Source organism: Eschrichtius robustus, chromosome 11 (assembly GCF_028021215.1).
Source record: "Eschrichtius robustus isolate mEscRob2 chromosome 11, mEscRob2.pri, whole genome shotgun sequence".
Taxonomy (NCBI): Eukaryota; Metazoa; Chordata; class Mammalia; order Artiodactyla; family Eschrichtiidae; genus Eschrichtius; species Eschrichtius robustus.
Window position 1 is genome coordinate 65,590,223 of NC_090834.1, and position 27,434 is coordinate 65,617,656.

Genomic DNA, 27,434 nt, shown 5'->3' on the forward strand with positions numbered 1-27,434 from the left:
CTGGGGGTGGTATGTGTGGAGTCAGGCCTGTGATTGGACTGCAGAGTTCTCTAGGGAGGAGGAAAACAAAAGTAAAAAGGAAAGAGCTGGGGAGAGGGGAGAGGCCCACCCCGCCCCCCATCCCACCCCTATGCACACTCTCCCAGGCCTGGAAGAGGGGACAGCCACTAGCCTGCAGAGGGTCCGTGTGTGCCAAAGGGGATAGCGACAGATGCTGGACCCAGGGAGACCTCCACCCCAAGTTGGCCTGCAGGGCCTCCGGGGACTGACTTGCCAACAGCTGGACTCGATCACCAGCTTGCTAAGTGAGATCATGCATCTGAGGGAGTAACTAGCAGACTTTGCTGTCCGGCTGTTTTTGGAGAATTTTTCTCAGCAGTGGCTAGAAAGCAGGAGACCACCACCTGGACCCTTGAGCCTTCTTCGAGAAGCAACAGCAGAAGAGATTCCCACCCTGGGTGGTTTGCAGGACCATGCTGGCTCTTAGGCAAGCTTCTGCTTTCAGGGTTCTGATCCTCACGGCCTTTCTGCCCCTGCCGCAGTTCGCCCAGGACCCGGCCATGGTGCACTACATCTATCAGCGCTTTCAAGTCTTGGAGGTAGGTGGCATCTGTGCCCCTGATCTGGGGAACCTGCCTCCCGGAAGTCACTTTATCTTACCCACGCTTCCCTACCTACTGGGATGCATTTTTCCAGATAGTGAATGATAAATAGATTGCTAAAGGTACACTTAATATTTTTCATAGTCTAGTGGTTTCTCCCAGACCTTGAGCAGGGCTTTCCTCTGTCCTCTGATCTGGCAGTTTTTCTCATCTGTAAAATGGGAACGATAATAGAATTTACCTCTTACGGCTATTCTGAAGATTTAATAAATTAATTCCTACTTAGAACATTGCCTGGCATGGTGGTAAATGTCTAAAATATTATTCAGTTGCTCAATTTTTAAAATAGGAAAATTAAACATTTGGTCACGTTTTCTTCATGTTTTACTATATCAGGATGATAGCAGATTTTAGTTTTCTTTATGTCTTTTTATGATGAGCCACTAGGTCACTGCAAAAAGTCATGATATTGGTGTCCTGAGAAGCTCTTAGCTTCTTTTGCTGAACTGGACTTGGCTTTAGAAATGAGCAGATTTCAGCAATGTTAAACAGAGAGGAAGTGTTGGGGCCTTTTTCTCCAAGTGTTGCGGCTGCCACTTCATTAAAATTTGCAAAACCCAACATTTTTGCAGCAGGGACAGACTCCCAGGGCCAAATGTAACCCTCCTTCGTAACCTCTGACACACCCTGGCGATGACATTGGCTGTTTCATACTTCATGGCTTGCTTTTGTACAAGTTAAATTTTGATAAATTATTTATCTCCTCTCAAAGACACGCTTATCTCCAATTTTCTATATTTTCCTGAAAACTCTTCAAGTCCAAACTATTTGGTTACAGTCAGGGTAAAACAGTTCCTCAGAGCAGGCTGCACTCGTTTCCTAATGTCCGGCGGACTGAGGCCAGGAAGCCATGGATGAAATGTTCCCAGGCCGGTGGCCTCTTGCTGCTGCCTCATTTGCTCTCTCCTCAGACACCTCCTGCCCAGTCTCACCTCCTTAAATGTGCCAGAATTACTCTCAACCGTGGTCCCTCTTCATTTACCACCGACCTGCCTTGGGGGTCAGCGCCAGTCACATCCCTGCAAGATTTCCCCAATACTCAAAAATCTGTCTGCAGACAAGGGTATCGAGTAGAGACTGATACTTTCATAGCTATGAATGTGGATTTTAAAAGATAGGGATATGATTTATATAGGTCTTCCCACCCCGATCATGGTAACCTGGGCGGGAAGTTGAGTCCCCAGGTGATCCATCAGGCCAAGGCAGACACGTAGCAATAAAGTGATGCACACTGAAGGATTTGTGTCAGAGGGGTAAGGAGAAGGAGGAAAGATTTAGACAATTTCTCCCTCCTCCCTCTCTTTCCCTCTCATCCTTTCTGTTTCTCTCTCCCTATTTCTGTCTCTCTGTCCCTCCTTCCTTCCCTCCCTTCCTCTCACACACTCTCTCTCCCCCCACCTTTCTCTCTCTCTTTCATTCATCAATGAACAGTCTTATATCCTGCTGTTTGGAGTATATCTTAATATTTTTACAACTTTTGTGGAGAGCATTTTGGTAAACCGCCAAATGGTCTTTAAGTATACATGCTATTTGACCCAGCAACCCCTCCCATTTCCATCCTTCATTTACTTATCTTTCATTCAGCAAGTATTTATTGAGTACGACTGTGTGCCAGGCCCTGTGCAGGTGCTGGGGATGGAGCTCACATCTGGAAATGTATCCTCAGAAAATAACCAGAGAAATACACAAATATGTAAAGACAAAGATTTTCTTCAGCATTGTTTGAATGGCAGAACATTGAAAACTACATAAATGTCCATTAAAAAGAGTCTAATGGAATAAATAATGGGATGTCAATTCAATGGAATTGTGTCATTAAAATTATGGTATAGATATACATTAATTGGTATTGAAATATGTTCACAATATATCAGCAAGCTAAAACTATGTTATGAAACATACATGTAGCGAAATCACATTAAAAAATATGTTTATATATGTATATGACTACATGCATGGGAAAACTTTTAAAGATTTGTACACTAAAGTGTCAATAGTCCTTTGAATTAAGGAACTGTGGGTGATTTTTATTTCCCCCCCCTTTTGGCTATTTGTATTTTAAAAGTCTTTTTCTGTGAACGAGAGCTGTTGATATTACTTGGGCAAGTTAAATAACTGGCAATAATTTGGGAATTTATTTTCTGACTGAAGCAAGGACTGCAGAAATGTACCCAAGCAGCAAGAGAATACATTCAAGATTTCCAAGAGTTCTCGAAAAACATATCCGTTATGCTGGGACGATGTCAGACGTACACAAATGAGTACAAGAGTGCGGTCCATAACCTGGCACTGAGAGTCGAACGTGCCCAGCGGGAGATCGACTACCTGGAGTACCTGCGAGAGGCTGAGGTGTGCACGGAGTCAGAGGACAAGGTGCTGGCAGAAAAGCAAGTCCAAGAAGCTGAGGAGGAGAAAAGGATCCGGACACTGCTGAATGCAAGTAAGAGAACTGCGTCTTTTATTACCCCTTCTGGGGACTTTCACCCTCGGAGACAGCTCCCACACAGGTAGGGGGTCTGACCCAGTAAGAACTGGATATGTGCTCTTGTGGGCATGTGCTGGGAGAGAAACCTTATCGGGGCACAGGTGTCCAAAGGAAAATCCATTCTCAGAAAGCAGCTTTCCCTTTCCCAGAGAGTTCCTAAAGCCCCCGTAGAAGATCAGGGCTACGGTGTTAGAAGTCAGCCCAGGAAGGGCATCTCGAGATAGACCTTGGGTTGGTAGAGGTGTGTGGTCCTCTGCCACGAAGAGTGGCAGGTTGGTGGATTCTCCCAGTGCCCTGGGAGTAGGGAGAGGCTGCGAATGTGCCCAGAAACATTGTGAAATTGGACATGGCAACAGCCAACCCTCAGGGCCAGGAACTACAGTGAATTATTATTGTGTATTCTGTTGCGATGATGATATATTCAAGGTATTTGTCTCCAATCTTGGGATCCATCAGAATCACTTCCAGGCCATTAAGAATAATGGTTAGGAGCTCAAATGATAATAGCAAGTATCAAGCAACAAAAACGTAAAAGAGAAGGAAAATTTCCATTTCATTAAAACAATGAGGGAGACAAGTCCCCCACCTCAGAGGCTGTATTCTGAGATGGTTTCATTGCAAATAGGAAAACTTTATTTATATGCTAATTATGCCTGCCCCAAATGTAAGAAATTTCATCAGGTAGATAAGACATAAGCTGAATGCTGTTATTGGGCTAAGGGTTTCACGTATCTTTTCTTTTTTCTTTCTTTCTTTTTTTTTTTTTTAAATTTATTTCTCTTTGGCTGCATTGAGTCCTCGTTGCTGCACAGGCTTTCTCTAATTGCAGCAAGCGGGGGGCGGGCACCCCTCGTTGTGGTGCACGGGCTTCTCATTGTAGTGGCCTCTCCCGTTGCGGAGCACGGGCTCTAGGCGTGTAGGCCCCAGTAGTCGTGGCTCGCGGGCTCCAGAGCGCAGGCTCAGTAGTTGTGGTGCACGGGCCCAGTTGCTCCGCGACATGTGGGACCTTCCCGGACCAGGGATCGAACCTGTGTCCCCTGCATTGGCAGGTGGATTCCCAACAACTGTGCCACCAGGGAAGCCCCTCGTGTATCTTTTCAATGTAATCCTTTTAAAAACTCCATGGGTCTTGGGCTTCCCTGGTGGCGCAGTGGTTAAGAATCCACCTGCTAATGCAGGGGACACAGGTTCGAGCCCTGGTCCGGGAAGATCCCACATAAAAAAAAAAAAAAAAAAGAAACTCCATGGGCCTTCCAAAATTAGGTGACATTTGATCTGACTTTTGAACAAAGAAGTTAGAGAAGGATGAGCAGAGGGCGTGTTCAGTGAGGGTGCAGCAGATCAAAGGCAGGTAACACTTCCACATGTAGATCTGCAGTGAGGGCTGAGTGGAAGCTGTGTGGGGCAGGTGAGTGCAGGGAAGCAAGGCTGAAGGGTTCAGTAGCACCCAGATAATGAAAGACCTTGCATGCTAAGCTAAGGGGGTTGAACTTGACTGAAGAAACTGTTGAGAACCATTGAACAATTTTAAGCAGGGGCATGACATGCAGGAAGAGGGCAAGACTAGAGAGAGAACACTAATCAGGGAAATACTGCAATAAATTGGTCAATAAGTGATGGTGTCTGCATGAAGTGTCAGGGAGATGGAGAAGGACAGATAGATTTCAGAGTCACTGAGAATTGGAATACACGTGGCTTTGTGACAGGTAATTGAATGTGAAAAATGAGTGAGAGGGATGAGTCCAGGATGCTTCCTGGGTTTTTGGCCTCCGCCATTGGGTGGTTGGTCTGAAGTACACTGAGAAAGGTAACCCAAGAGGCGTTGTGGAGCACTTACTACTTTACTGTTTTGTTTTGTTTTTTTTTTTTCGGAGCACTTATTACTCTGAGATCTTCTAGTTCATTTATTTGCTCGATGCTCATTTTCTGCCTCCCCATCTCGAATGTCAGCTCTATGAGAGCCTGGATCCTGCCTTTCATGTTCGATGCTGTGCCCCAGTGCCTAGAATAGTGTCTATGTTCAATAAATACTTGTTGGTGAATAACTAAGGGGACGAATGAATGAATGGACAGAGGGATTGTTAGCACAGACAGAGGGGTTATTAGGTTTTGGTAGAAAAGAGAAAGTCTTATCTCTGAGTCAGAAGACAGAGAAGAGGGTCCCTTATCTATATTATGAAGCACTTGGTCAAGTCGGTCAAGTGAGTGGTTCTTTATGGCCCTGTTTTGAGATGAACTTCCTCCTTCTGAGAGGGAGCAGCTGGGGGTAAGCATGGGACGAGGGACTGGGGAAAAGGGCAAGGATGAGCCAGTGGAAGAGGAACAGCTCCCTGAAAAGCTGCTGGGGAGGATTGGGTGTTAAATGTAGCCTGAGCTAGAACGTGCTCTCCCCAGGGGTGAGGGAGGACCCCAAGCCTGAACGATGGTGCTGGATTGGATCTCTGAGACACTCTAAGCCCCTCAGGCCTTGAGGTTGCCCTTTTCCACTCCAGCTAGAGCTCAGCAGAGGTCCTGAGTCTGGACTTTCTGCTTTTTCAACCCTTGTCCTCTGCCTCGTCCCTCAGACCCTGGAGGCCTAAAATATTCCCTCTCCCAGCTCCATGGTGAGTGAAAACTCTTTCGACTTTTCAGTGATGGCTGCTTCCATGCCTGTTGCCTCGGGAGCCCTCTTCTGATGATTTGTCAGTTTATGATTCAACAAGCACTTTTTGCCTCCGACTCTTGGATGGGCCCTGTGCCCACAGCAGGGACAGAGGAAGGAGTGGAACATGTCTGCATCCTGCACTGGCTTTCTTACAGCTTCTCTCGCCTCTGGTTTTGCCTCCTACTGCTGTGTGCTGTCTCGTAGACCTTCCCACAACACACATGGATGTAGAATGTTTTTGCCGTTTGCCATCAATTATCAACAGCCACAAAAAACCCCTTCAAATCTCAGCCTTTTATATGAGGAAGACCCTTCAGAAAGTGGCCTGAGCTGATCTCCATCTTCTTCTCCCATAATTTACCCACATGCAGTAGCAATTCAAACAAACAAAGAAACAAATATATATATGTATATATATTTTTCTACCCACCTTTTATGTCTCAAAAATTCTGTGGATTCTCTGTAAACACTTCTGCCCACCTCCCCAGCTCCCCCTCCCCGCCCCACCAGACAGATTGGCCCCTAGTGCTCCTGGAGCACCTCATTCAGTCTTCCAAGGCAGCACTAACTCTCAACCACGCATATCTGTGTGTGTTTGACTCCTCAGCCAGACCATGAATATACTGACGTCTTCATTCCTGTACTCAGAGAGCCGGGGTCAGGGCAAAATCATCTATAGGAGAGACACTGATGGCAGAGACCCCTCAGAACTTGGTTAGGGAAAGACCTGTAAACAATCACAACTGCGTGATTCGTGCTCTCTGACCTATTATTTCCAGAAGTTCTGTGCCCAAGGATGGACTTTGGAATGCCAGCGTATCCCCCTTCCATGCACTGTTTTGTATTTTACATACTGTGCCCCTCCCCCATGGTTTCGGCCATGTATCTTAGTAACTATGGCTGTATTAGTTATTCTAATGCTGTGTAACAAATCACCGCAGCTTTAGCAGTTTAAAATAATATACATGTATTATCTTAGAGTTTCCTTGGGTTCAGGCGTCCAGGCACAGCTTAGCTGGATGCTTCATTCAACAGTCTCACGAGGGTACAATCAAGGTGTTGGCTGGGCTCCATTCTCACCTGGAGCTCAGGGTCCTCTTCCAAGTTCATTGACATTGGTAGAATTCACCCTCCTGTGGTTGTAGGGCGGAGGCCTCAGCTTCGAGAAGCTGCCCCTCTTCACAAGCAACTCACAATGTGGCTATTGCTCCCTCGGGGCCAGCAGGAGAGCGCCTCTCTTTGGGAAGTGCTCAGTCTCTCTTTTAAGAGTTTTTATCTGATTTAGGTCAAGCCCACCCATAATCATCTTCCTTTTGATTAACTCAAAATCAACTGATTTGGGACCTTAATTATGTCTACAAAATCTCTTTAGCTTTGTCTCATAATGTAACCTAGTCAAGGAGGACAATCAAATTCACAGGTGCAGCCCTCACTCAAGGGGAGGGGAGTACGTAGGGCATGACCATGGGGGTGGGAAACTTAGAATTCTGCCCATCACAGCCGGTGCTGTTACCTGTACCCACCTTCTTCCCACAAGGCTCCCATCTTCCTATCTTCTAACCTTGGCTGCTAGGACTGTGCCAGCTGTGAAACTTTCACTAGAATCCTTAAGACTCAAGTCAGCATCCTTGTGTGGGCAAATATGGGATTATGGGCTAGGGAGGGTCACCAGAGGTCACATCAAGAGTTTCATTCATACATACATGCCAGCTTAGAGAGTGTTTTCAGAAAACCTGGAGAGAGAAGATAACATCACTTCCTTGGAAAATTCAACATTGTGTCTTAGGAGATTTCCAGAAAATTCTAACATCAGTCTAAATGGTTTTCATTTATTCTAGGAATATATATCGGGCAACTACAAAGGGCCAGATACTGGGGATAATAAATAAGGTAGAGTTGCTCTGTAATTAAGCCATTTCCTATAGAGCTGTTCTCAAGTCTTCAGCCTTTATTGAGAGATGATCCACAAATGATGTTCACGTGAGGACCACAATTCCAGGGATGTTGGGGCTAAGGTAAAATTCTTAGAATCTTAACTCTAACACATACAGACTCTCTCCTCCTCTCTCTCTCTCTCTCTCTCTCTCTCTCTCTTTCTCTGTCTCTCATGCACACAATTTAGAATGCAGTGACTGAAAGAGATTTGAATACAATCTGACTTATATTTTAAACTCATTCCAAGTCTTTGGTACTATAACTGTTATAAGTAAAAAGAAATTTTGCATTGCACTTGGCAACTTATGGCAAAGCACCACTGGCTCAGATACCCAGATTGAGAATTTATCCAACTAACAGTCTTTGGCAGATTCCACAGGCTGTATTCATGGGTGGATCACAAGAGTTATTAACCTCTTCTTAACTTGTAAATAGCTCGTAAAGAAAAATTCTCAAGGCGGTCAGAATAAGCCGTGATAGCATTATTTTACTTCCTGTTTTAGTCCCGCTCCTTTATTTGCAAGGGTGCATGCAAATTACCTCCAGTAACCCTCTCCCTGCTGAAGTAAATAACTCATATCTTTTGTTAGATCATGTCTTAGAGGAGAAAGTCTATTGCTGCAAATTCAAATGCCTCTGGGGTCCATTCAGGTATAAATGTGTGTGCCTCATACTGAAAGCCATTAAAAAGCAAACAAAATAAAAAAATGAAAACAAACGAGCATAAAACCCACTAGAAGCCAAATAAAACATATTTATGAGCCAACCCCCAAGGTCCATTAGTTTGCGATGAGTGGAACAAAACAGTAAGAGATGTATAACTCTAAATTGCAACAGAGGTATCTGCCATGAAGGAGGGCATTGAGGGTACACACAGGTGTAAGCGCAGGAGAGTATGAGAGTACTTGTGTGCGCACACACATACACACACACAGAAGTTACTGCATTCGCGGAGCAGCAGTGCCAAAGGTGTATGTACAGCTTATCCTATGCTGCCTCTGGGACAGTCCCATAGGTCACTGTGCTGGGTTCAGAAAGGCCAACGGACATAGTACTCTTCTGTGTATCCGGCCAGAAGGCCCGTGGTCTATGAGGATACCTCCAGGACCATCACTACAGGTATTAATAGAAGATCCCAAAGTTGTTTTAGCTGATGGCTTTTGGCTCCAGGTGTAGTGAACCTCCGCATTCATTCCCTCTCTGACCTATTCATTTGTTCATTCATTCAACAAATGTCTAACTGAATTCCATATATACTTTGGCATTGTGCCAGGCATTAGAGATGGAACATCGAATAGGATAACATTCTTGTCCTCAAAAAGCTTACAGCCAAGTAGGGAAACCATCCAAACAAACACAGAATAACAGGTGGGGTGATGCCTGTTCTGATGGAGGGTGTCACAGAAGCACAGGGGCAGGCATTCAGTAATTAAGTAAGGTCAAGGTTGCCATGGAGATGGGGATGGGGGAGACCATGGAATCTGGAATGTGACCCTCAAGCCAAGTTTTAATGTTGGAAAAGAACTAATTACATGGAGAACAGAGTAAAGGGCACTTCAAGCAAATGACCAGCATGTGGATGTACGAAGGCCTAATCGGGCTTAGGGTTCAGTAGACCTCAGGTGTAGGGAGAAGTGGAGAGGAGATGAAAGAACCAGACAAGACCTAAGCTCCTTTGTGTTGAGCCTCTTCACTTTCTAGCTGTGGGGAATGAAAGTAATATGAATAACAGTAGCTAATAGTTATTGAGCGCTTATTATGTACCAGGTAATCTTTAAGTATTTTCTGTGTCTTGTTGGATTATATCAGCTAATTCTCACCACAAACCTATGTGACAGGTATTATAATTAACCCCCATTTTATAGATGTGGAAATCAGGGCACTGAGTGAATAAGTCATTTGTCCAAGGTCTCACAGCTAACTGACGCCAGAGGAGGATTCAAACCAAGGCAAGCCGACTCCTACACATACTAACCTTTCCCATCGTGCTGTTTTGCCTAATAGTGGTAAGCAGGGGAGTGTCCGGGCTCAGATGAAGGTTTTGAGGAAGATCATTCTGGCTCCAGTGTTCAGAATGGACAGGCAGTGGGGGAGTTAGAGTGCTCATAGCAGGGAGAACCTGGAGCCAGGCCAGCCATCTGCAGGGCTGTCACAGGGGCCCTCAGGTAGCAGCCCTCGGCTCTGAGACTAAATACCTGCGCCCAGAGGCATTATTATTGTGGGACATGCATGAAGACCATGTCAGGCCTCTTAGTTGTTATTTGATGATGATTCCTACTCACAAACAGATTGCTTTAAATCATTCTTTCAAATCCTGTCCAAGAAGTGTCAGTTCCCCCCTCTCTCTCTCCAACCCTTGGTTTTTAATTCCCTGCCTTTCCTTCATCTATTTTTAAATAATGAAATTCCTCTGCTTTCCCCCACTATTCTCTCAGTTAACAGAAGAGTCCCACACACCCTCTCCTGTGCTAGAAATCTCAGGAGCATCCCTTTGGCCCTCATCTGATGAGTCGCTCAATAGATTCTTCCTTCTGAATATCTCTCAAGTTTATTCTTTCCATCTACACTGCTCTCTCATCATCTCCAGTCTCGATTACTGCAGAAGACTCCTCCTAACTGATCTTCCTTTTCCAGGGTTCATCCTGTGTTGCCACCAGGGTTATCTTGATAAAATTACTGCATCATTGCTTATCATCTTTGATGGCAGCCACAACCTACAGGGTAGAGCAAACCCCATAAAATAACATAAAGAAGGCCCTTTACAACTGACCCCAACCTAGCTTTCTTCAAATAATTTGTTTTGTTATTCTCTCTGAAAGTAATACCTGCTGATTAAATAAAAACCATGAATATTGTACATACTATATCTATTGTATTTACTCTTATTGTAAAAGTAGATAACAAGCCAATTGAACAACTTTTTTTAAAGTTTTCTTTAAGTTCTTTATTTTTTTATTGAAGTATAGTTGATTTACAGTGTTTCAGGTGTACAGCAAAGTGATTCAGATATATATCTGAATATATATATATATATATATATATATATATATATATATATATATATATATATATATATATATTCTTTTTCAGGTTCTTTTCCATTATAGGTTATTATGAGATATTGAATATAGTTCCCTGTGCTATACAGTAGGTTCTTGTTGTTTATCTGTTTTATATATAGTGGTGTGTATCTGTTAATCCCAAATTCCTAATTTATTCCTCCCCCCTTTCCCCTTTGGTAACCATAAGTTTTTTTTGTTTTTTTTAAAGGAGTCTATTTGGTTCTTTTTTTTTTTTTTTAAACTTCGGGTTTATTTATTTATTTATTTATTTATTTATGGCTGTGTTGGGTCTTCGTTTCTGTGCGAGGGCTTTCTCTAGTTGCAGCAAGCGAGGGCCCCTCTTCATCGCGGTGCGTGGGCCTCTCACTATCGCGACCTCTCTTGTTGCGGAGCACAGGCTCCAGACGCACAGGCTCAGTATTTGTGGCTCACGGGCCCAGTTGCTCCACGGCATGTGGGATCTTCCCAGACCAGGGCTCGAACCCGTGTCCCCTGCACTGGCAGGCAGACTCTCAACCACTGCGCCACCAGGGAAGCCCTAACCATAAGTTTTGAACACAGAAACTTTTAACATTTCTCAGCTTCGTCTTGTGCCACTACTGCCAGTTCCCATTCACCTGATGCTCTATGCTGTGTCGAATCTGCTATTCTGAAAACATAAAATATACTCCATGCATCTCTGCACTATTCATGCTGTGTTCCCCAAGTCTAAGACAGTGCCTGGAACACAGTAGAGATCAGTATTTTCTGACCTTGAGGAGTAGTTTATTGGAAAGTGAAAGCAACTGTTTGCCAGGAATTCCATTACGCCTCTTGTATCTGATATGTTATCCAATGCCCATGACAACTCTGCGAGATAGATAGTATTATGACTTCTTTTCAGATGATGAAACCGTGTCTCAGAGCTTCATGTAGCCCGATCTTCCTCCCACTTTCCTGCTACGTTGAAGAGTAAGCACCACCCCCTAGACACACTAGATTCATCTCAGTCTCCCTATCTGCCCATAGTTCCCTTACCACGACCCCACACCAGGTATCTGCCACAGTAATGCTGCATGACAAGCCACTTTGAAAGTTAGTGGGTTAAAACAATCATTGACTATTTCTCAGGAGTCCACAGGGCAGCTGGGCAGTTCTGTTGGCCCGGGCCAGGCTTAGCTATTCTCGGCAGGGCTCCCTAGTGCATCTACAATTAGTGACACGTTGCCCACGGGATGGCTGGTTGAGGATGGCCTCAGCTGCAGTGGCTTGGTTCTTTTCCACATGGCATCTGATCTTGCAGGAGGCGAACCTGGGCTTGTTCTTGTGGTGGAGGCAGATGTCTGAGGGAGAGGGCACAAGCACACCAAGGTCTGGTCACTTTCACCACGTTATTTTGGCCAAAGCAAGTTCAAGTCTGGCTCTGGAGCCCATCCTTCCATAGAACCTCTAATAGCGTCCATATGAGGCTTTTGGTCTTACTGCTCCTGGAAAGAGGCAGCAATCAAGATGGGTTTTTAGGGACTTCCCTGGCGGTCCAGTGGTTAAGACTCTGCCTTCCAATGCAGGGGGCGCGGGCTTGATCCCTGTTCAGGGAACTGAGATCCCACATGCCGTGTGGTGTGGCAAAGAAAAAAAAAAAAAAAGATGGGTTTTTAAATATGCAGATCTCTATAGGAAAGCAGTGGATGGGGCGTTAGTGTGATTGATGGTTTTGAGGGGAGACTGAAGAACCAGTGAGAGGGCTGCTGCAAAGTTCAGGATGAGGTGAGCAGCTGCTATACCCACACACTTTGAGAAAGGATAGAGAGAACAGCGGGATTGATTGCACAGGAAGAATCCATGGCAACATGCAAAATGATTCTGTTTTCTAACCAGGCACATGGGAGAATGGTAGTACCACACCTAGACATTGAGAACATTTCCATCCTTTTTAGTTTGGGTAAGAATATTACAGGAAAAAATTAACCCAATATGCAAAAAACAAAACCCAGCTTAGTCTTTAAATAAAAGTTAAATAAAAGCAAGAAATTCATAATTATAAACTTGAAATGCTTAAGATATTGCAACAGTTAGGTAACTATTGCAAAACAAAGGCTGTTTGATCAGAAATTCCCTGGAGGACTGCCCAGTTCTGTACTTCGCTTTACATGAGTACCAGCCCGGATCCTCTAGGACCACAGCTCTCAAACTTTTATCTCAGGAACCCTTTACTTTTAAAAAATTATTCAGGACCCCACAGAGTTTTTGTTGATGTATATCTCTTAGCATATTCATAATTAAAATAGAGAAATAGTAATATGTGTCAGAGGCTATTCTAGCACAGTATGTCCAGCAGTGAATATAACACATTGGACAAAGCCCTGCCATCATAGGGCTTACATTCTATTGAGGGGAGTCAAACAATAAATATGTTAGCAAGGAAGTTTATAATATGTCAGAAAGAAGATAAATACTGTGGAAGAAAAACAAGTAAGATGAGGTTATGGAAAGCTGTCCTCTTCTGAAAGGGCACATCCTGGCCATGAACTCCAACTATAGGTAATTCCAGTGGAAGCAGTGGACTTGCTCCTACTCACAGGTCTTCCCAGCTTCCACGCACTCCAGGCTGTTGAGCAGCACCCAGCCATGCAAGTCAACAGCCATGTTTTCTTCCTCACACTCTATTGCTAGTCACCAATAAAGGGAAGCTGGCAGGGCTCTGTACTGGGTGCCATGAAATACTTTTAGTGTTGGGATCCTAGAAAAACCTTTGAGGTGGATTTACTAAAGAGTTCTGTGCAACTCACCAAAACATGCAGAGCACGTATTGTATGCCAGGCCCTGTTTAAGCACTCACCCTGGATTCTCAGCCCGTCTGCAAAGCCAAATCCTCCCATGGCTCACTGAGTACCATTTCATACAAGCTGGTCTTCCTGCCTTCCTGCTATCCAACCACCCAGGCATTCAGACAGTGAAATGGCACCTGCTAATGTCCACACATACTTCTTGTTATTTGAATCTATTTGATTTCCAAGTTGGCCTAGCATGAGTTGGGGTAGCAACTGATTAATACTGCATTATCTGAATCTAATTGATTCCTGAGTTTGAACAGTAAGCAGTAAGAGTTTGAATAGTGAGGGAGATGTGTACTGTGTCTCAGGCACTGTGGATAAAAAGTCAAGGCACAGCTTCTGTCTAAAATGCTTGCAAGGAAGCAAAGTGAATAGGCGATTCCAATTCAGCCCGAAAACTGCCACAGAAGAGGGCTGCACAGAATGCTTTAGGTACACAAGAAGGAGCAACTAGCTGCTATGCAAGAGTCAGAGACTTTTGTTTTGAAGGACAAGAAGATGTATCCTAAGTTAGTGAAGATGAGCTAAGGAAAAGTAGGGGCAAAGTTTCAAACTTTTGAGAGGCCATGGCAAGTTCAGTGACTAGTAACTAGTCCAGTGTGGTGGGGAAATGACAAAAGAGGTCGGATGAAGGACCTTGGGTACCATGCTGACATATCAGAAATATATTCTGTGAGAGGCTTCCCTGGTGGCGCAGTGGTTGAGAATCCACCTGCCAATGCAGGGGACACGGGTTCGATCCCTGGTCCGGGAAGATCCCACATGCCGCGGAGCAACTAAGCCCGTGCGCCACAACTACTGAGCCTGTGCTCTAGAGCCCGTGAACCACAACTACTGAGCCCGCGTGCCACAACTACTGAAGCCCGCGTGCCTAGAGCCCATGCTCCACAATGAGAGAAGCCACCGCAATGAGAAGCCTGTGCACTGCAACAAAGAGTAGCCCCCGCTCACCGCAACTAGAGAAAGCCCGTGCGCAGCAACGAAGACCCAACACAGCCAAAAATAAATAAATAAAATAAATAAATTTATTAAATAAAAAAAAAAAGAAATATATCCTGTGGGCAAAAAGCATAAATGCCCCTAGTTTCCAGAACACTTAAGTCCACATTGACAATTTTACTGTAATAGCTTGAAGCTTCATAATTGACTACTCATCTGAGAGCTGTCATCTTTGACATCCCCATGTACCTGTCACTTCAGAGGTATTGACAAATGTTTATTAACATGAATACAATTCAGGTGGTTGAAGAAATCAAGATTTATAACAGAGAATTTCAAGAAGCAGTCAAAATATGCATGGCTTTACAGAAATTCTCTTCTTTTCAATGAATTCATCACTTTTCTTCCCAGTTAAATCTGACCTTCCTTCCCTGTTGCTGTCTCATGCATTCTATCACCCCCAACTGTTGTAGGAAAATGGGGCGTGAGATGATGGTCACGTCCGAGGTCTTGGGCAAGTCCATGGGACAGGCCGCCAAGTGAGGTTCCTTGGCTTCACACAGGGAAGAATTCGAGAGAGAGCCATAGTAAAGTGAAAGCAGGTTTATTGAGAGATACACATTCCATAGACAGAATGTGGTCTGTCTCAGAAGGTGAGTGCAGCCCAGAAATATGGGGTGGTTAGTTTTTATAGGCTGGGTAATTTCATAGGCTAATGAATGGGAGGATTTTTCTAATTATTTTGGGGAATGGATGGAGATTTCCAGGAATTGGGCCATCACCCACTTTTTGGTCTTTTATGGTCGGCCTCAGAACTGTCAGGGTGCCTGTGGGTGTCATTTAACATATGCTAATGTAGTACAATGAGTGTATAATGGGGCTCAAGGCTTACTGGACTTTGAATCTTCTGCCATCTTGGGCCTAGTTGGGTCTAACCAGTTTTTGTTGTATCCTCAATGTCATTCTTTTAAAGGTTGTGCCCTCCCCCCTTCCCTCTGTCTCACAACCTTGAGTCTGGTTTATCACTCCACTCCCACAACCGAATCAGTTACCTGGCCTCTCTTTTTCTATTTCTTGAGTCTATGCCCATTTTTTCATTCCCATCACTATTTAGATTTTTCTCATCTGGATTGTACTTACAGACTCTCCACCTGTCTCCCTGCATCCCCTCTCCTCCACCTCTACCCCCCAGTTCATTCTCTACTAATATGCAGACCACTGTTTTTAAAACATAACTCTGATTGAGTCACTCCCCTATGGAGGGACAAGTCTCACCAAGTCTGGAGAGTATTCCTATTAAATAAGGGGAAAAATATTAAAAAGATTCAAATAAGTGATGTTTATATATGAATTCACTCTGAGGCCTTGGGCCAAATTCTATCCTAATTGCTTGTCTGCAAGTCTGCCTAAGGGCTAAACCACAGATTTTCATTCTCTGGTTTGCACAATGTCAGTGTCTCTGTTAAATAATTTGCATCTTGGCTGGACTCAAAAGTCTTTAATTTGTTTCCTATCCTTCCTCAACCTTTTACTCCTGCTAATTATCTCTTCTCAAGAGAAGCACAGCAGGGAGTTTTAACTTACCCTTTTACTCAGACACTGTAAGTATATTCTTCCCAAATTCCAAAAGAGGAGGAATTTATAAAAATTACAGAATATCCACCTGAATAAACTATACAACATCCAGGCTAAACCCCTCGTTCTACAGCTGGAAAAGCTAAGGCTCGATTGACAAGGAACGTTTAGGGAGTCACAGAGGGAAGCAGAGATGGAGCTCGGACCACTCAGGTCTCTGACTCCCAGTCCCAGGTTCCAGCTACAAAGGGATAGGAGAAGCCAAAGGGAGCACACGGGGGTGGAAATTCTGTGTTCCCCCCCGGACTTTGGTTCCCTGATCAAAATCATCTAACACTCTTGTTTTGCTATTTCTTCAAGGATTCTGCATTAGAAAAGAGGAGTAGAAGGAGAAAGAAGAATGTTTGTATTAATTTCTCCTGTATTTTAAATGAACATTTTCTCACTGCTGAGACATTGAATGCCTTGTTCTTAGCCATAGTTTCTCGTAGCTGGGCTGCAAGCCTGCTGACTTTCCTCCCAGGGGGATGGGCAGCCTGAGAGCTTCCCAGTCAGGAGAGATATCTTAGCACCCTGTGAATAGGCCCCAGGGAGTCCATTATCCTCATTTCTCCCTCTCTAGGCACACCCAGGCTCACCCTTTCCCACCATGTGCACACACCCATCCACCGTGTTCCTGGGGCTGGCTGGGGGTGTCCTGGCTGGCCCTGCCTTCCAGCTCAGATGAGCTCAGAGGCCCCCTTAGCTGGATGATCTATCCAGGTAACTTATCCAAACTTTTTTTTTTTTAACTTGGAAAATGGAGATTAAAATATCTACCACTTAGGCTTATTATAAGACGTAGATAAATTAATGCAAATAAGTACCTATCACAGTACCAAGCATATTATATGTACTTGTAGATATTTATTCATTTCTTGGGATTTTGTGCTTGTTCCTCAATAGGGAACAGCTTCTGAGCTTCTCTCGTGGCCCATGGGACCCCCACTCTTTCCCATTAAATGTATCTGTGATCACGTACAAGCTTAAATCCTTGTTCATTCATCCTCTGTGATCACCAGAGTATGTGGGAAGAGCAGAGCATTCACATGAGACAGATTTGGCTGGTGAGACTGAGAAAAGGCATACCGAGCCCTAGCAGAGATGGATCTTGGTAAGCAGGGCAGTCCACTCTTCTCTCTTCCGCACCACAGCCCATAGCCCCCAAAGCTCAGCATGGAAGGGGATCCTTCTGTTAGCTGCTCCTGAAATGCAGATGAAGGACCTTGAGTGCCATGCCGAGATATTTGAAACTTATTCTAAGGTTCCCAGCTGGCCCAGGCTTCTCTGCCTTTCCTAGGGATTTGGCTTCTATAACCCAGGCCAACCAGAAAGAAGTTGACCCAGAGGCCACAGGGAAGCAATCCCCCAGTCTGGCAAAGCGGGTCAGTAGGGGAACATGGTGGCAAATGATGGCCGAGAGATTTCCATAATCACGCCAAAAACTCGGCTGCTGTACACCGGTGCCGAATCAAATCTTGGGGACAGAGTTCTGGGTGAAGTAGAAAAGAATAGGTTTATTGCTTTGCCAGGCAAAGGGGACATGGTGGACTCATGCCCTGAAAAACTGTGTGTCTTAACGTGAGGAGTTTTATAGCAGTGGTTCAAGGGTGGGGTTGCTGATAAGGATCATGGTGTGTGCAGGGCCTGCACTCCTTTAATCTGGCCTCACATGGTCTTCTGATGAGCTTCTCAAGGTTATCAAACTGTGACCTTCTCTTTTTTTTTTTTTTAATTTATTATTTATTTATTATTTTTATTTTTGGCTGTGTTGGGTCTTCGTTTCTGTGCGAGGGCTTTCTCCAGTTGCGGCGAGTGGGGGCCACTCTTCATCGCGGTGCGTGGGCCTCTCACTATCGCGGCCTCTCTTGTTGCAGAGCAGAGGCTCCAGACGCTCAGGCTCAGTAGTTGTGGCTCACGGGCCCAGTTGCTCCGCGGCATGTGGGATCTTCCCAGACCAGGGCTCGAACCCGTGTCCCCTGCATTGGCAGGCAGATTCTCAACCACTGCGCCACCAGGGAAGCCCCTGTGACCTTCTCTTGAATGAAGAATGTAACATCTTCCACTTGTTGGGGGTTTTAGTTCTGCAGAAGAGCTCAAAGATACTGTTATGTGTATCCCTTGAGGTGGAACCGGGACCCTGCCCCAAGGCTGCACTATTGTTCCTTGACTGCTCCTCCCTTGTCTCTGAGTCCTCTCCCTTCCCTGATTAGCAACTGTTCGAATCTGCCCTTTGGAACTCAGGGAAGGTCATGGAGGCTGGAGTCTAATCCCTACAAACAAGAAACGGGGGACACAGAAAGACTTCAGTGCCCAGGAGCCCCACAGGGTCCTGCTCATTTCAATAGCTTGCCCCAAAGTCTGGCCCTGGCCATGGTGTGGGCCAGGCAAGGCCTCTGGGAGCAGCCACTGATGACATGACTGCTGAAAGGACTGATTTCCCGGGACTTGGCTCTCCCCAACCCCACTCCTGCCCTATGTTTCCTTGGTAACAATGTTGTGTCACATCTTTAAATGAAATAATGCATTTGAAAGTATCATAAAAGCTTTAAGGTGCTTTACAAGTTATTATTACTTAAGACAGACCTGTGATCAGAACTCTGGATGTGCAGCACTATTTAAACCCTAGAAAAACATCTGCTTGAATGAACCTATTTTCCTTATTAATTCAATAGATATTTATTGAACCACAGAGCTCTCAGCAAGGCAGTAGAGTACAACAGTAAACATGAAGACAAAGGCCCTGCTTTTGTGGAGCTTATAGTCTAATGGGGGAGAAGGACAATACACTAGTAAGTAAAACAGATAACATAATTACAGAACATGGTAAGTGATATAAAGAAAATAAGAGAGATGCTGCAGTAGATCATTTTAAATTTAGATACAGTGGTCGCAGGTAGTCTCTTAAGGAGATAAGATTGAAACTGAGCTTTGAAGGATGAGTAGGAGCAGACCATGGGAGGATCAAGGGAAAGAACACGCCAGGCAGAAAGAATTGCAAGTGCAAGAGTCCTGAGGCAGAAGCAAACTTGACAGCTCCCAGAACAGCAAGAAAGCCAATGTAATCAGTACACAGTGAGGCAAGATTGTGGGGGAGGGTTGGGGGAAAAGTGGAGGATCAAGTCTCAGAGACAGGGAGGGGCCAAACGAGGTAGGTGCTTTAAGCCAAATGAGGATTTTATTCCAAGAGTGGTGGGAAAAAAGGGTTAGCAGGTCAGTCACATAATTCATGTTTTTAAACAGATCACTCCTACTGCTTTGTGGAGAACATTCTATAGCTAAGCAAGAGTAAAATCAGAGAGACAAATTAGGGACTATTGTAGTAAGTAGTCCAGGCAAAAGGTGAGGATTCACGGCGTGCAGGGGAAGAGGAGGAGGAGGGAGTGGGAAGAGGAGGATATATAAATGTACTAAGCATTCTAATTTAAGTATAACATCATAAGTCAAAGGTAAGTTTACTACCAGAACTTGCTAGTGTGGGGAGATGGAAGGAAATGAATCAAGAATGACTTCTAGAGAAGAAATTTGATTGATGGTTCTTGCTTGAAATGGGAAGAAGAGGGAGGAAGTTTGGGGGATAAAAGCAAGAGTTCTGCTTTGGACAGGTGAAGTTTGAAGATAGCCAATGAGGAACACTGACTAGATGAATGAGTTTGGGGCTAAGCAGACATCCAGATAGGATGTCATTCCAGGTACAAGTGTGGATTTCATCATTATTCAGAACTTACATGCTATTCAGAGCCATGGAAAAGACTGAAGTGAGTTGGAAAGTGATCATAGATAGAGAGATGAAAAGGTCTGAGGATAGAACACTTAAAGATGGATGGTGATAAGGAACCAGCCATGAATTTCAAGAAAAAAAAAATCCAGAACAATGGGAGGACAAACAAAAGCAGGGGTGTTCCAGAATCACGAGGAGAAAGAGTTTCGGGGAGAGGTAGCAATCAAGTAATCAAAGCTTGCTGAGAAGTTGATTAGGATGAAGACTGAGAATTGACCCTTAGATTTTACATCATGGAGGTTGTTGGTGACCTGGACAAAAACTGATCCAGTGGAGTGGGACAGGGGAACTTAGACTTGTGGAGAACTGGAGCTGATTAGAGTGGCTTAAGGGATAATTGGAGGTGAGAAAACTCCTCTCTCAAGGAGTTTTATTATAAAGTGGAATAGAAAAATGGGGCCACACTGGATTCTAGCATGATCTTACAGCCTGCTTGTTTCCAGAGGGGAATGATCCAGCTGGGAGGAAGAGATTATTGAGCAGGAGAGGGGAGATAATTTCAGGTGCTAAGTCCTTGAGTCGGTGAGAGGGATGAGATCCACTGCAAAAGTAAAGAGAGCAGGAGGGACGCAGAGAATACGGGATCGGGTGCAATTGGTTAATAGATTGGGTGGTTGGAAAACTCATTCATTCAGCAAATACTGGCCTGCTGTGTGCCAGATGCTATCTTAGGGGCAAGACATACAGCAGTGAATGAAACAGATAAGACAAAGCTCATGCCCTCGTGGAGTTTATACTCTATTGAGGGGAGTTGAGCAATAAATATGTTAACAGATGAATTTATAATATGTCAGATAGAAGATAAGCACTATGGAGAACAGTGAGCTAGGGTAAGGGGGATATGGAGAGCTGGAGGAGGGGGCCACCATTTTTAATAGGGCGGTCAGAGAAGACCTTAATTATCAGGGAACATTTGGGAGCAGACCTAAAGGGAACGAGGGAGGAAGTCATGTAGGTATCTTCAGGAAGATGGTTCCAAGCAGAGGGAACAAAATGTGCCAAATTCCTGAGGCAGGAGTGTGCTTGGCATAATTTGAGGAACCACAGGGAGGCCGGTGTAGCTGAACAAAATGATCAAAGTAGGGGAGTTGCAGGAGACAAGGCAGGGAAGCAGTGGGCAGACAGTCCCAGATGGCCTGGAAGGTAGAGATGTGAGCTTTACTCTGAGTCAGATGGGAAGTCACTGGTGAGTTTTGAGCAGACATGTGACATGATCTGACTTAATTTTTCAAAGATGCTTCGGCTGCTGTTGGGAATGGCCTCTGGGGTCAAAGATAGAAGTGTGGCCACCACGTAGAAGGCTATTGCAGTAATCCACGCCAGAGATGATGTTGTTCTCTGATTGCTTCTGTGTTCTCAGTGAAATCAGAGGCAAGATCTCCCTAGGCGAGTGAGGAGGGTATGATAGACCCTTGAGGAGAGAAGAGAAGCTGTGATCATTGTGGGTGGTGAATTGATTAAGGAACTGTGGTAGGATTGCTACCCAAACAGCTGGCAGTCACAAGCAGTTTGCCAAATGCTTACTGACCTCAACCTCTGGGACTTCTCTGGCTGTGCATGTTTTGTTTGTTTGTTTGTTTTAATCGAAGTATAATTGATTTACAATGTTGTGCCAGTCTCTGCTGTACAGCAAAGTGACTCAGTTTTACACATATATACATTCTTTATTTAATATTCTTTTCCATTATGGTTTATCCCAGGAGATTGGATATAGTTCCCTGTGCTATGGCTGCGCATCCTTCTTCCTTGTGTCCGCTTTCTCTCCCATCACCCTGCTTCTTGTCCTCTGACTCTAGTTGGCCTCCAGTTGGCCTGGAGAACCCACGCATTTATTAAGAACAAAATGACAACCCACTGGCTCTTCTAGCTTCTGATATCAAAGCTCATAGAAGGATTTGAGGGAGACTTTCAGCGTGCTCAGTTCTCCTTGAGAGACTGTTATACACCCGACTCTCACTCCACCACCTTACCCTACAGCAGTCAGTGAGGGAGGCCCAGAGAGTTCCCATGTTTGTATTAAGACTCTGCTCTCCTACCTGCGATACAGACCTCGGCAAGATTTGAGGGAGAAACACAAGGTTCTTCATGCTTCTAGTAAGGCCACCACTCCCTGCCTCTGGGACACTGCTCACCTCATGATAGACTAACAGGGCAGTCCCAACAAGCAGCTCATAGTTAGAACTGATGACCCACTTTTCCTAAAATGATGAGTAGCTCTCATCTCATCTTGACCCACATCCCTCTTTAACTTGGTCACCATGACAATTCCAAGACTCTAAGGTCTTCTTGAAGATAGCATATGTAAGGGCCATGTGGAAATGGCTTATACCACTTCTGTCTACATCCCATTAGACAGGATATAGGTCAATGGGTGCAGCTTACATACAATGGAGACTGCGAACGTGTGACTAAGGAAGAGGAAAATGAAACGGCATTTGATGAACACAGACATTGTCTCTGTGGTGACAGAAAGATCAAGGGGGAAGACATTTTCTCCCTTGATCTTTACTGATCAATACTGCCATGCTACAGAAAGGTCAGGTAAGATACGGACATAAAAGGTCTGAGTTTTCAGTTAGGAAGTCCCTGGTCACATTTTAAAGGGTTGTTTCTGTGAAGTTATTGTGAAGTGAAAGAATGGGAGGTGAAGAAATGGATGCAGAGAGTATAAGCTGTTCTGTAGGAGATTCTAGTTCTATAAATTTATAGAAAGAGTGAAGTAAATAGAAAAGAGTGCCTAACTGTGGGAGAATTGATGTTTCCAAGCTAATAAAATAGTAGTGAAGGAGAAATCTGAGATAATAGAAAGGGGATCATTCATGGAGGAAATCTAAAAGAAGCCAGGAAAGGATGAGATGGGTGCAGATGAAAGTATTAGTCTTGCACAGGAGGAATGACATGGCTTCTTTTAAGATGTGTGGGAGGGGGGCTTCCCTGGTGGCGCAGTGGTTAAGAATCCACCTGCCAATGCAGGGGACACAGGTTCAAGCCCTGGTCTGGGAAGATCCCACATGCTGCGGAGCAACTAAGCCCGTGAGCCACAACTACTGAGCCTGCGAGCCACAACTACTGAAGCCCACGCGCCTAGAGCCTGTGCTCCGCAACAAGAGAAGCCACCGCAATGAGAAGCCCACGCACCGCAACAAAAGAGTAGCCCACGCTCATCGCAACTAGAGAAAGCCTGCACGCAGCAACAAAGACCCAAGGCAGCCAAAAAAAAAAAAAAAAGATGTGTGGGAGGGTAGAAAGGGCAGGAGTTGAAGAAAACTCTGTAAGTGAGGAACAGGAAGTGGAGGGAGTTCACATCTAATGGTATTTATTTTTGCAAAGGAGTTATTATGAGGCACTGATGGGCTAGTTTTGGGGCAGGAGGCGGGACTTAAGATAGGTGCCTTGTGGAGGATGGGCTGAGCACAGAGAGTAGTACAGTAGTTAGGGCTTAGCTGAGGTTGGAGATCCCTTGGTGTAATGACACCAATATGCACCATTGTGAGGTTTTCTCCACCAACACACAACTCTCAAGGGCAGGCAGAACTTTGAACTGATCCAGGATCAGGGTCAAAGAAGGAAGGGTTTTTTAAATTAATTAATTAATTAATTAGGCTGTGTTGGGTCTTAGTTGCAGCATGCGGGATCTTCGTTGTGGCATTGCTTGCGGCGCAAGAGCTCTTTGTTGTGGCGCGCTGGCTTCTCTCTAGTTGTGGCAGAGAGCGCGCGGGCTCTCTGGGTGTGGCACACGGGTTTAGTTGCCCCGCGTCATGTGGGGTCTTAGTTCCCCGACTAGGGATCGACCCTGCGTCCCCTGCATTGGAACGCGGATTCTTAACCACTGGACCACCAGGGAAGTCCCAAGGAAGGGTTTTTGCATTAAGGTGAGAGAGTAATAGTCTAAGTAGCAGTGAGGAGCTAGAAAAATGTAGGCCCCTTCTTTTTACTTCATCTTCTTCCGCCATGATAAGGATGACCCTTAACATCCTGTTTGGATTATAGAAATACCCTCCGAATTGGTTTCCCTGATTTTAGTCTCTTCCCCCTGTATCCGTCGTACACATGACTGCCAGCTTAATTAATCTTATAGAACAACCTTGACCATGTTTCACTCTTGCTCAAAAATTTCAGTAGCTCCCTACCTCCCTACAGAATTAAATTCATATTCCTTAGCTCCACCCTCAAGGTTCCAGGCACAGAGCTGGTTTCAATTCACTGCTTTGTTTTATGCAAATAGTTTTATACACAACGTATTTGGCTGGTGTTGGGTGAAACTCTATACTACTTTACTAACACTAATCTTGGAGGACTTTCCCAAATGTGGTTTTGTTAACTGTTGGGAGAGTTTTTCCCACCCATCTCAGAATGTCCTTCAAGGTGTCTTTCAAGGGCTAATTCAAATGCAGATTCTCTCCTGTGTCACACAGTATGTCTCTTCTCTGTCCTCCTTTTTTGAAAAAAATTCACTTTAAGCTTTATATTCTAGATAATCATGTACCTATTAAGCCAGAACCGTGCCTAATTTATCATTGCACCCCAGTCCATTGTAGCCCCAGCTCATAACACCTAGCTCAGTATCTTGCTTTTTGTAGGTATCCAAAGTCAGCTGACTAAAGGCATGCATGCATTCATGAATAAATGAGTAAAGGCATGAGTAGAACCCTTATAATGGTCTAGTAGGGTTGAGAACCAGAATCCTTCACTAGAAGGTCATCTCCTCAAGGTGTAGGGTTGATATTATAATTTTTATCTTTAGTGCTTAGCACTGTTCTGGGAGAGTACTGTAAGCTAAGTATACGGCAGATACTCAGTAAAATCTTGGCAAACAGAATTGAATTAGGTGGTTCCATACCCTAGTCATTCTCAGTGTGTCAACCTCAAGTGCTCTAGAGAGTGAACAGGGCCTCTGACACAGCAAATAGTTGTTTATATCCTGATTTGATTAACATGACTAATGCTCTTATAACTGGACGGCAACTCACTTAACAGAGACCCAATTATTCATTAAAGTCTTTGATTCATTGAATCCTACAATCAGTTATGATTGATCTCTGTGTGATAATTTTATTCTAGACACTGAAGGAAAAAAAAACAATCTGTGAGAAAAGCAGACATCTCATGTTTATAAAGTAACCTTCCCCTTTTCCCCTGTTTGGCCAGGCTGTGACAACATGCTGATGGGCATAAAGTCTCTGAAAATAGTGAAGAAGACAATGGACACAGATGGCTCTTGGATGAAAGATGCTGTCAGAGACTCTCCAAAAGTTTATCTCTTAATTGGATCCAGAAACAACACTGTCTGGGAATTTGCCAGCATACGGGCATTCATGGAAGATAGCACCAAGCCAGGCCCCCGGAAGCTGATCCTAACACATTCCTGGCAGGGGACAGGCCAAGTGATCTACAAAGGTTTCCTATTTTTTCACAGCCAAGGGACTCCCAATGAGATCATCAAATATAACCTGCAGAAGAGGACCGTGGAAGATCGGATGCTGCTCTTGGGAGGGGCAGGCAGAGCCCTGGCCTACCCACACTCCCCCTCGACTTACATTGACCTGGCTGTGGATGAGCACGGGCTCTGGGCCATCCACTCAGGGCCAAGCATCCACGGCCATTTGGTTCTCACGAAAATTGAGCCTGACACACTGGGAGTGGAACACTCATGGGACACTCCGTGCAGAAGTCAGGATGCTGAAGCCTCATTCCTCTTGTGTGGTGTCCTCTACGTGGTCTACAGTTCTGGTGGCCTCGGCCCGCATCGCATCACTTGTGTCTATGATCCGCTGGGCACTGTCATTGAGGAGAATCTGCCCAACGTGTTCTTCCCCAGGCGGTCAAGAAGTCACTCCATGATTCATTACAACCCTAGAGATAAGCAGCTCTATGCCTGGAATGATGGAAACCAGATCATTTACAAACTCCAGACAAAGAGAAAGCAGCCTCTGCAGTGATGCATTGCAGCCACGAGGGAGAGCGCCGGGGATACTGCTCTCCAGGAGACGGAAGCCACAGCCCCTTTGCAATATAGTATCCCTCTAATCGCACACAGGGATGGGGCTGGAAGTGGGAATGCACACGCATCCTTTTCCAGATGGTACTGCCTTCAGTATCTTCCAAGAGCATAGATGAGAGTCTGTCATTCAGGAATTTTCAACAACTTCCATTACCCATCCAAACCTCTTGGAGCTCAAGGCCTTCCACATTCCGATCCAGCTTACTTCCAGCCTTTTCTTTTACTAGCATTTACTCTAACTCTCCCCACCACCCCCACTCCGAGCCATTAGAAATGTAAGCCACCCCCTAATACTCCTGGCTTCTCTCCCCTCTGGCCTTTGCTCAAAGCTCTTTCCTCTTTCACAAATGCCTACTGATATTCTTCCATTATTCACTGCCCAAATAAAGTAACTATTTCTTATTGATGTTTAATCTCGGTTTCCCCTGGTTCTGCCCCTCCACCACGCCAGGCCGATGTAATAATAAAGTGAAAACATTACCATTTGAATACCAGTTTCCAGTTACAAAGTGTCTGCACCTGTGTTACAAGTCATCTCACCCTAATGAGATAGGCAGGACAAGTCTTTATAGATGAGGAGGGTTCAGGTGAGCCATTCAAAGTACCAAAGCTACAAAATGAAAGAGCTAGAAAATACTGCAAACCCCATAATCTTTCCATTGTCCAAGGAAGCATCAAATATATACGTTTGTTCGCTTAACCTTCTCTAAGCAATACGTTAATCATCTCAGCCTAAAAATAATGGTCTGCCCCTTTAGCTAGTTGCATGTCCACACAAGACCCTCCTATAGGCCTTTCAAAAGCTACTTCCTCTAGAAAACCAGCCTAAGGGTGAGGACCCCACTTCTGTTCTCATCTTGCCTTCCCTTCCCTTGCTTTTCTCATCTTGCTTGAAATACAATAAAACTGACACTAAGCAAATAAACCTCATCAGGCTCTATTTGCCTGCATGCCCTCCGCATAAAAGTTTCTGGGAGTGCTGCCTGTGCTTGGGTTTACTGTGAACAATCCCCAACACACTGAGGCCCTCGGTAAATATTCTGGAATCTGGATGGAAGCCAGATAGCAGGCAAGGGACTCCCTGCCACAGCAGGCGTGCCTTGTGGCACAGGGGACAGAGGGCAGCTGTGCCCGTCCAGAGGGGCTTCTTCAAGCTCTTTCCCACGAGTTTGTCCACTGCAGCCTGGTTTGGGTCACAAGTGCAGGCTGCGGTGCCAGTCTGTGTCATGTGCTGAGGCCTCTATCTTTCCAGGCTGGTCACATGAGAGGGTTTGCTCTGTGTGTTTGCAGCTGTTTCCCCACCTCTGCCAAGCCCAGGCTGAGACCATAGGCAGTGAAGAGAGGTTTTTTGTTTTTTTTCCCCATAGCATTTGAGTAAATCTTTGGCAGAATGGAATTACTCACTCCATGGACACAGTGCAATTACCCACAGTTCTAACAGAGTGATACAGAGAGCCCAAATCTGTTGTGGAATGAGGCAGGTATGAATAATTAAACA

At 44.9% G+C, this 27,434-nt stretch overlaps 1 protein-coding gene across 1 annotated transcript; it reads left to right on the plus strand.

Annotated features, from left to right (window-relative positions):
* OLFML1 (olfactomedin like 1) lies at window positions 1-26,425 on the plus strand. Its single transcript, XM_068556232.1, has 3 exons — window positions 1-599; window positions 2,814-3,102; window positions 25,084-26,425. The coding sequence occupies exons 1-3, from the start codon at window positions 474-476 to the stop codon at window positions 25,872-25,874; spliced, it is 1,206 nt and encodes a 401-aa protein (XP_068412333.1). The 5' UTR covers window positions 1-473; the 3' UTR covers window positions 25,875-26,425.
* The last annotated feature ends 1,009 nt before the right edge of the window (window positions 26,426-27,434 follow it).

Bases quoted from the DNA above. Each gene is read 5' to 3' on its own strand.
- OLFML1 (XM_068556232.1), top strand. From the start codon at position 474: ATGCTGGCTCTTAGGCAAGCTTCTGCTTTCAGGGTTCTGATCCTCACG. The intron at 600-2,813 runs GTAGGTGGCATC...TTCTGACTGAAG, and splicing joins AGCGCTTTCAAGTCTTGGAG to CAAGGACTGCAGAAATGTAC. The intron at 3,103-25,083 runs GTAAGAGAACTG...CTGTTTGGCCAG, and splicing joins CCGGACACTGCTGAATGCAA to GCTGTGACAACATGCTGATG.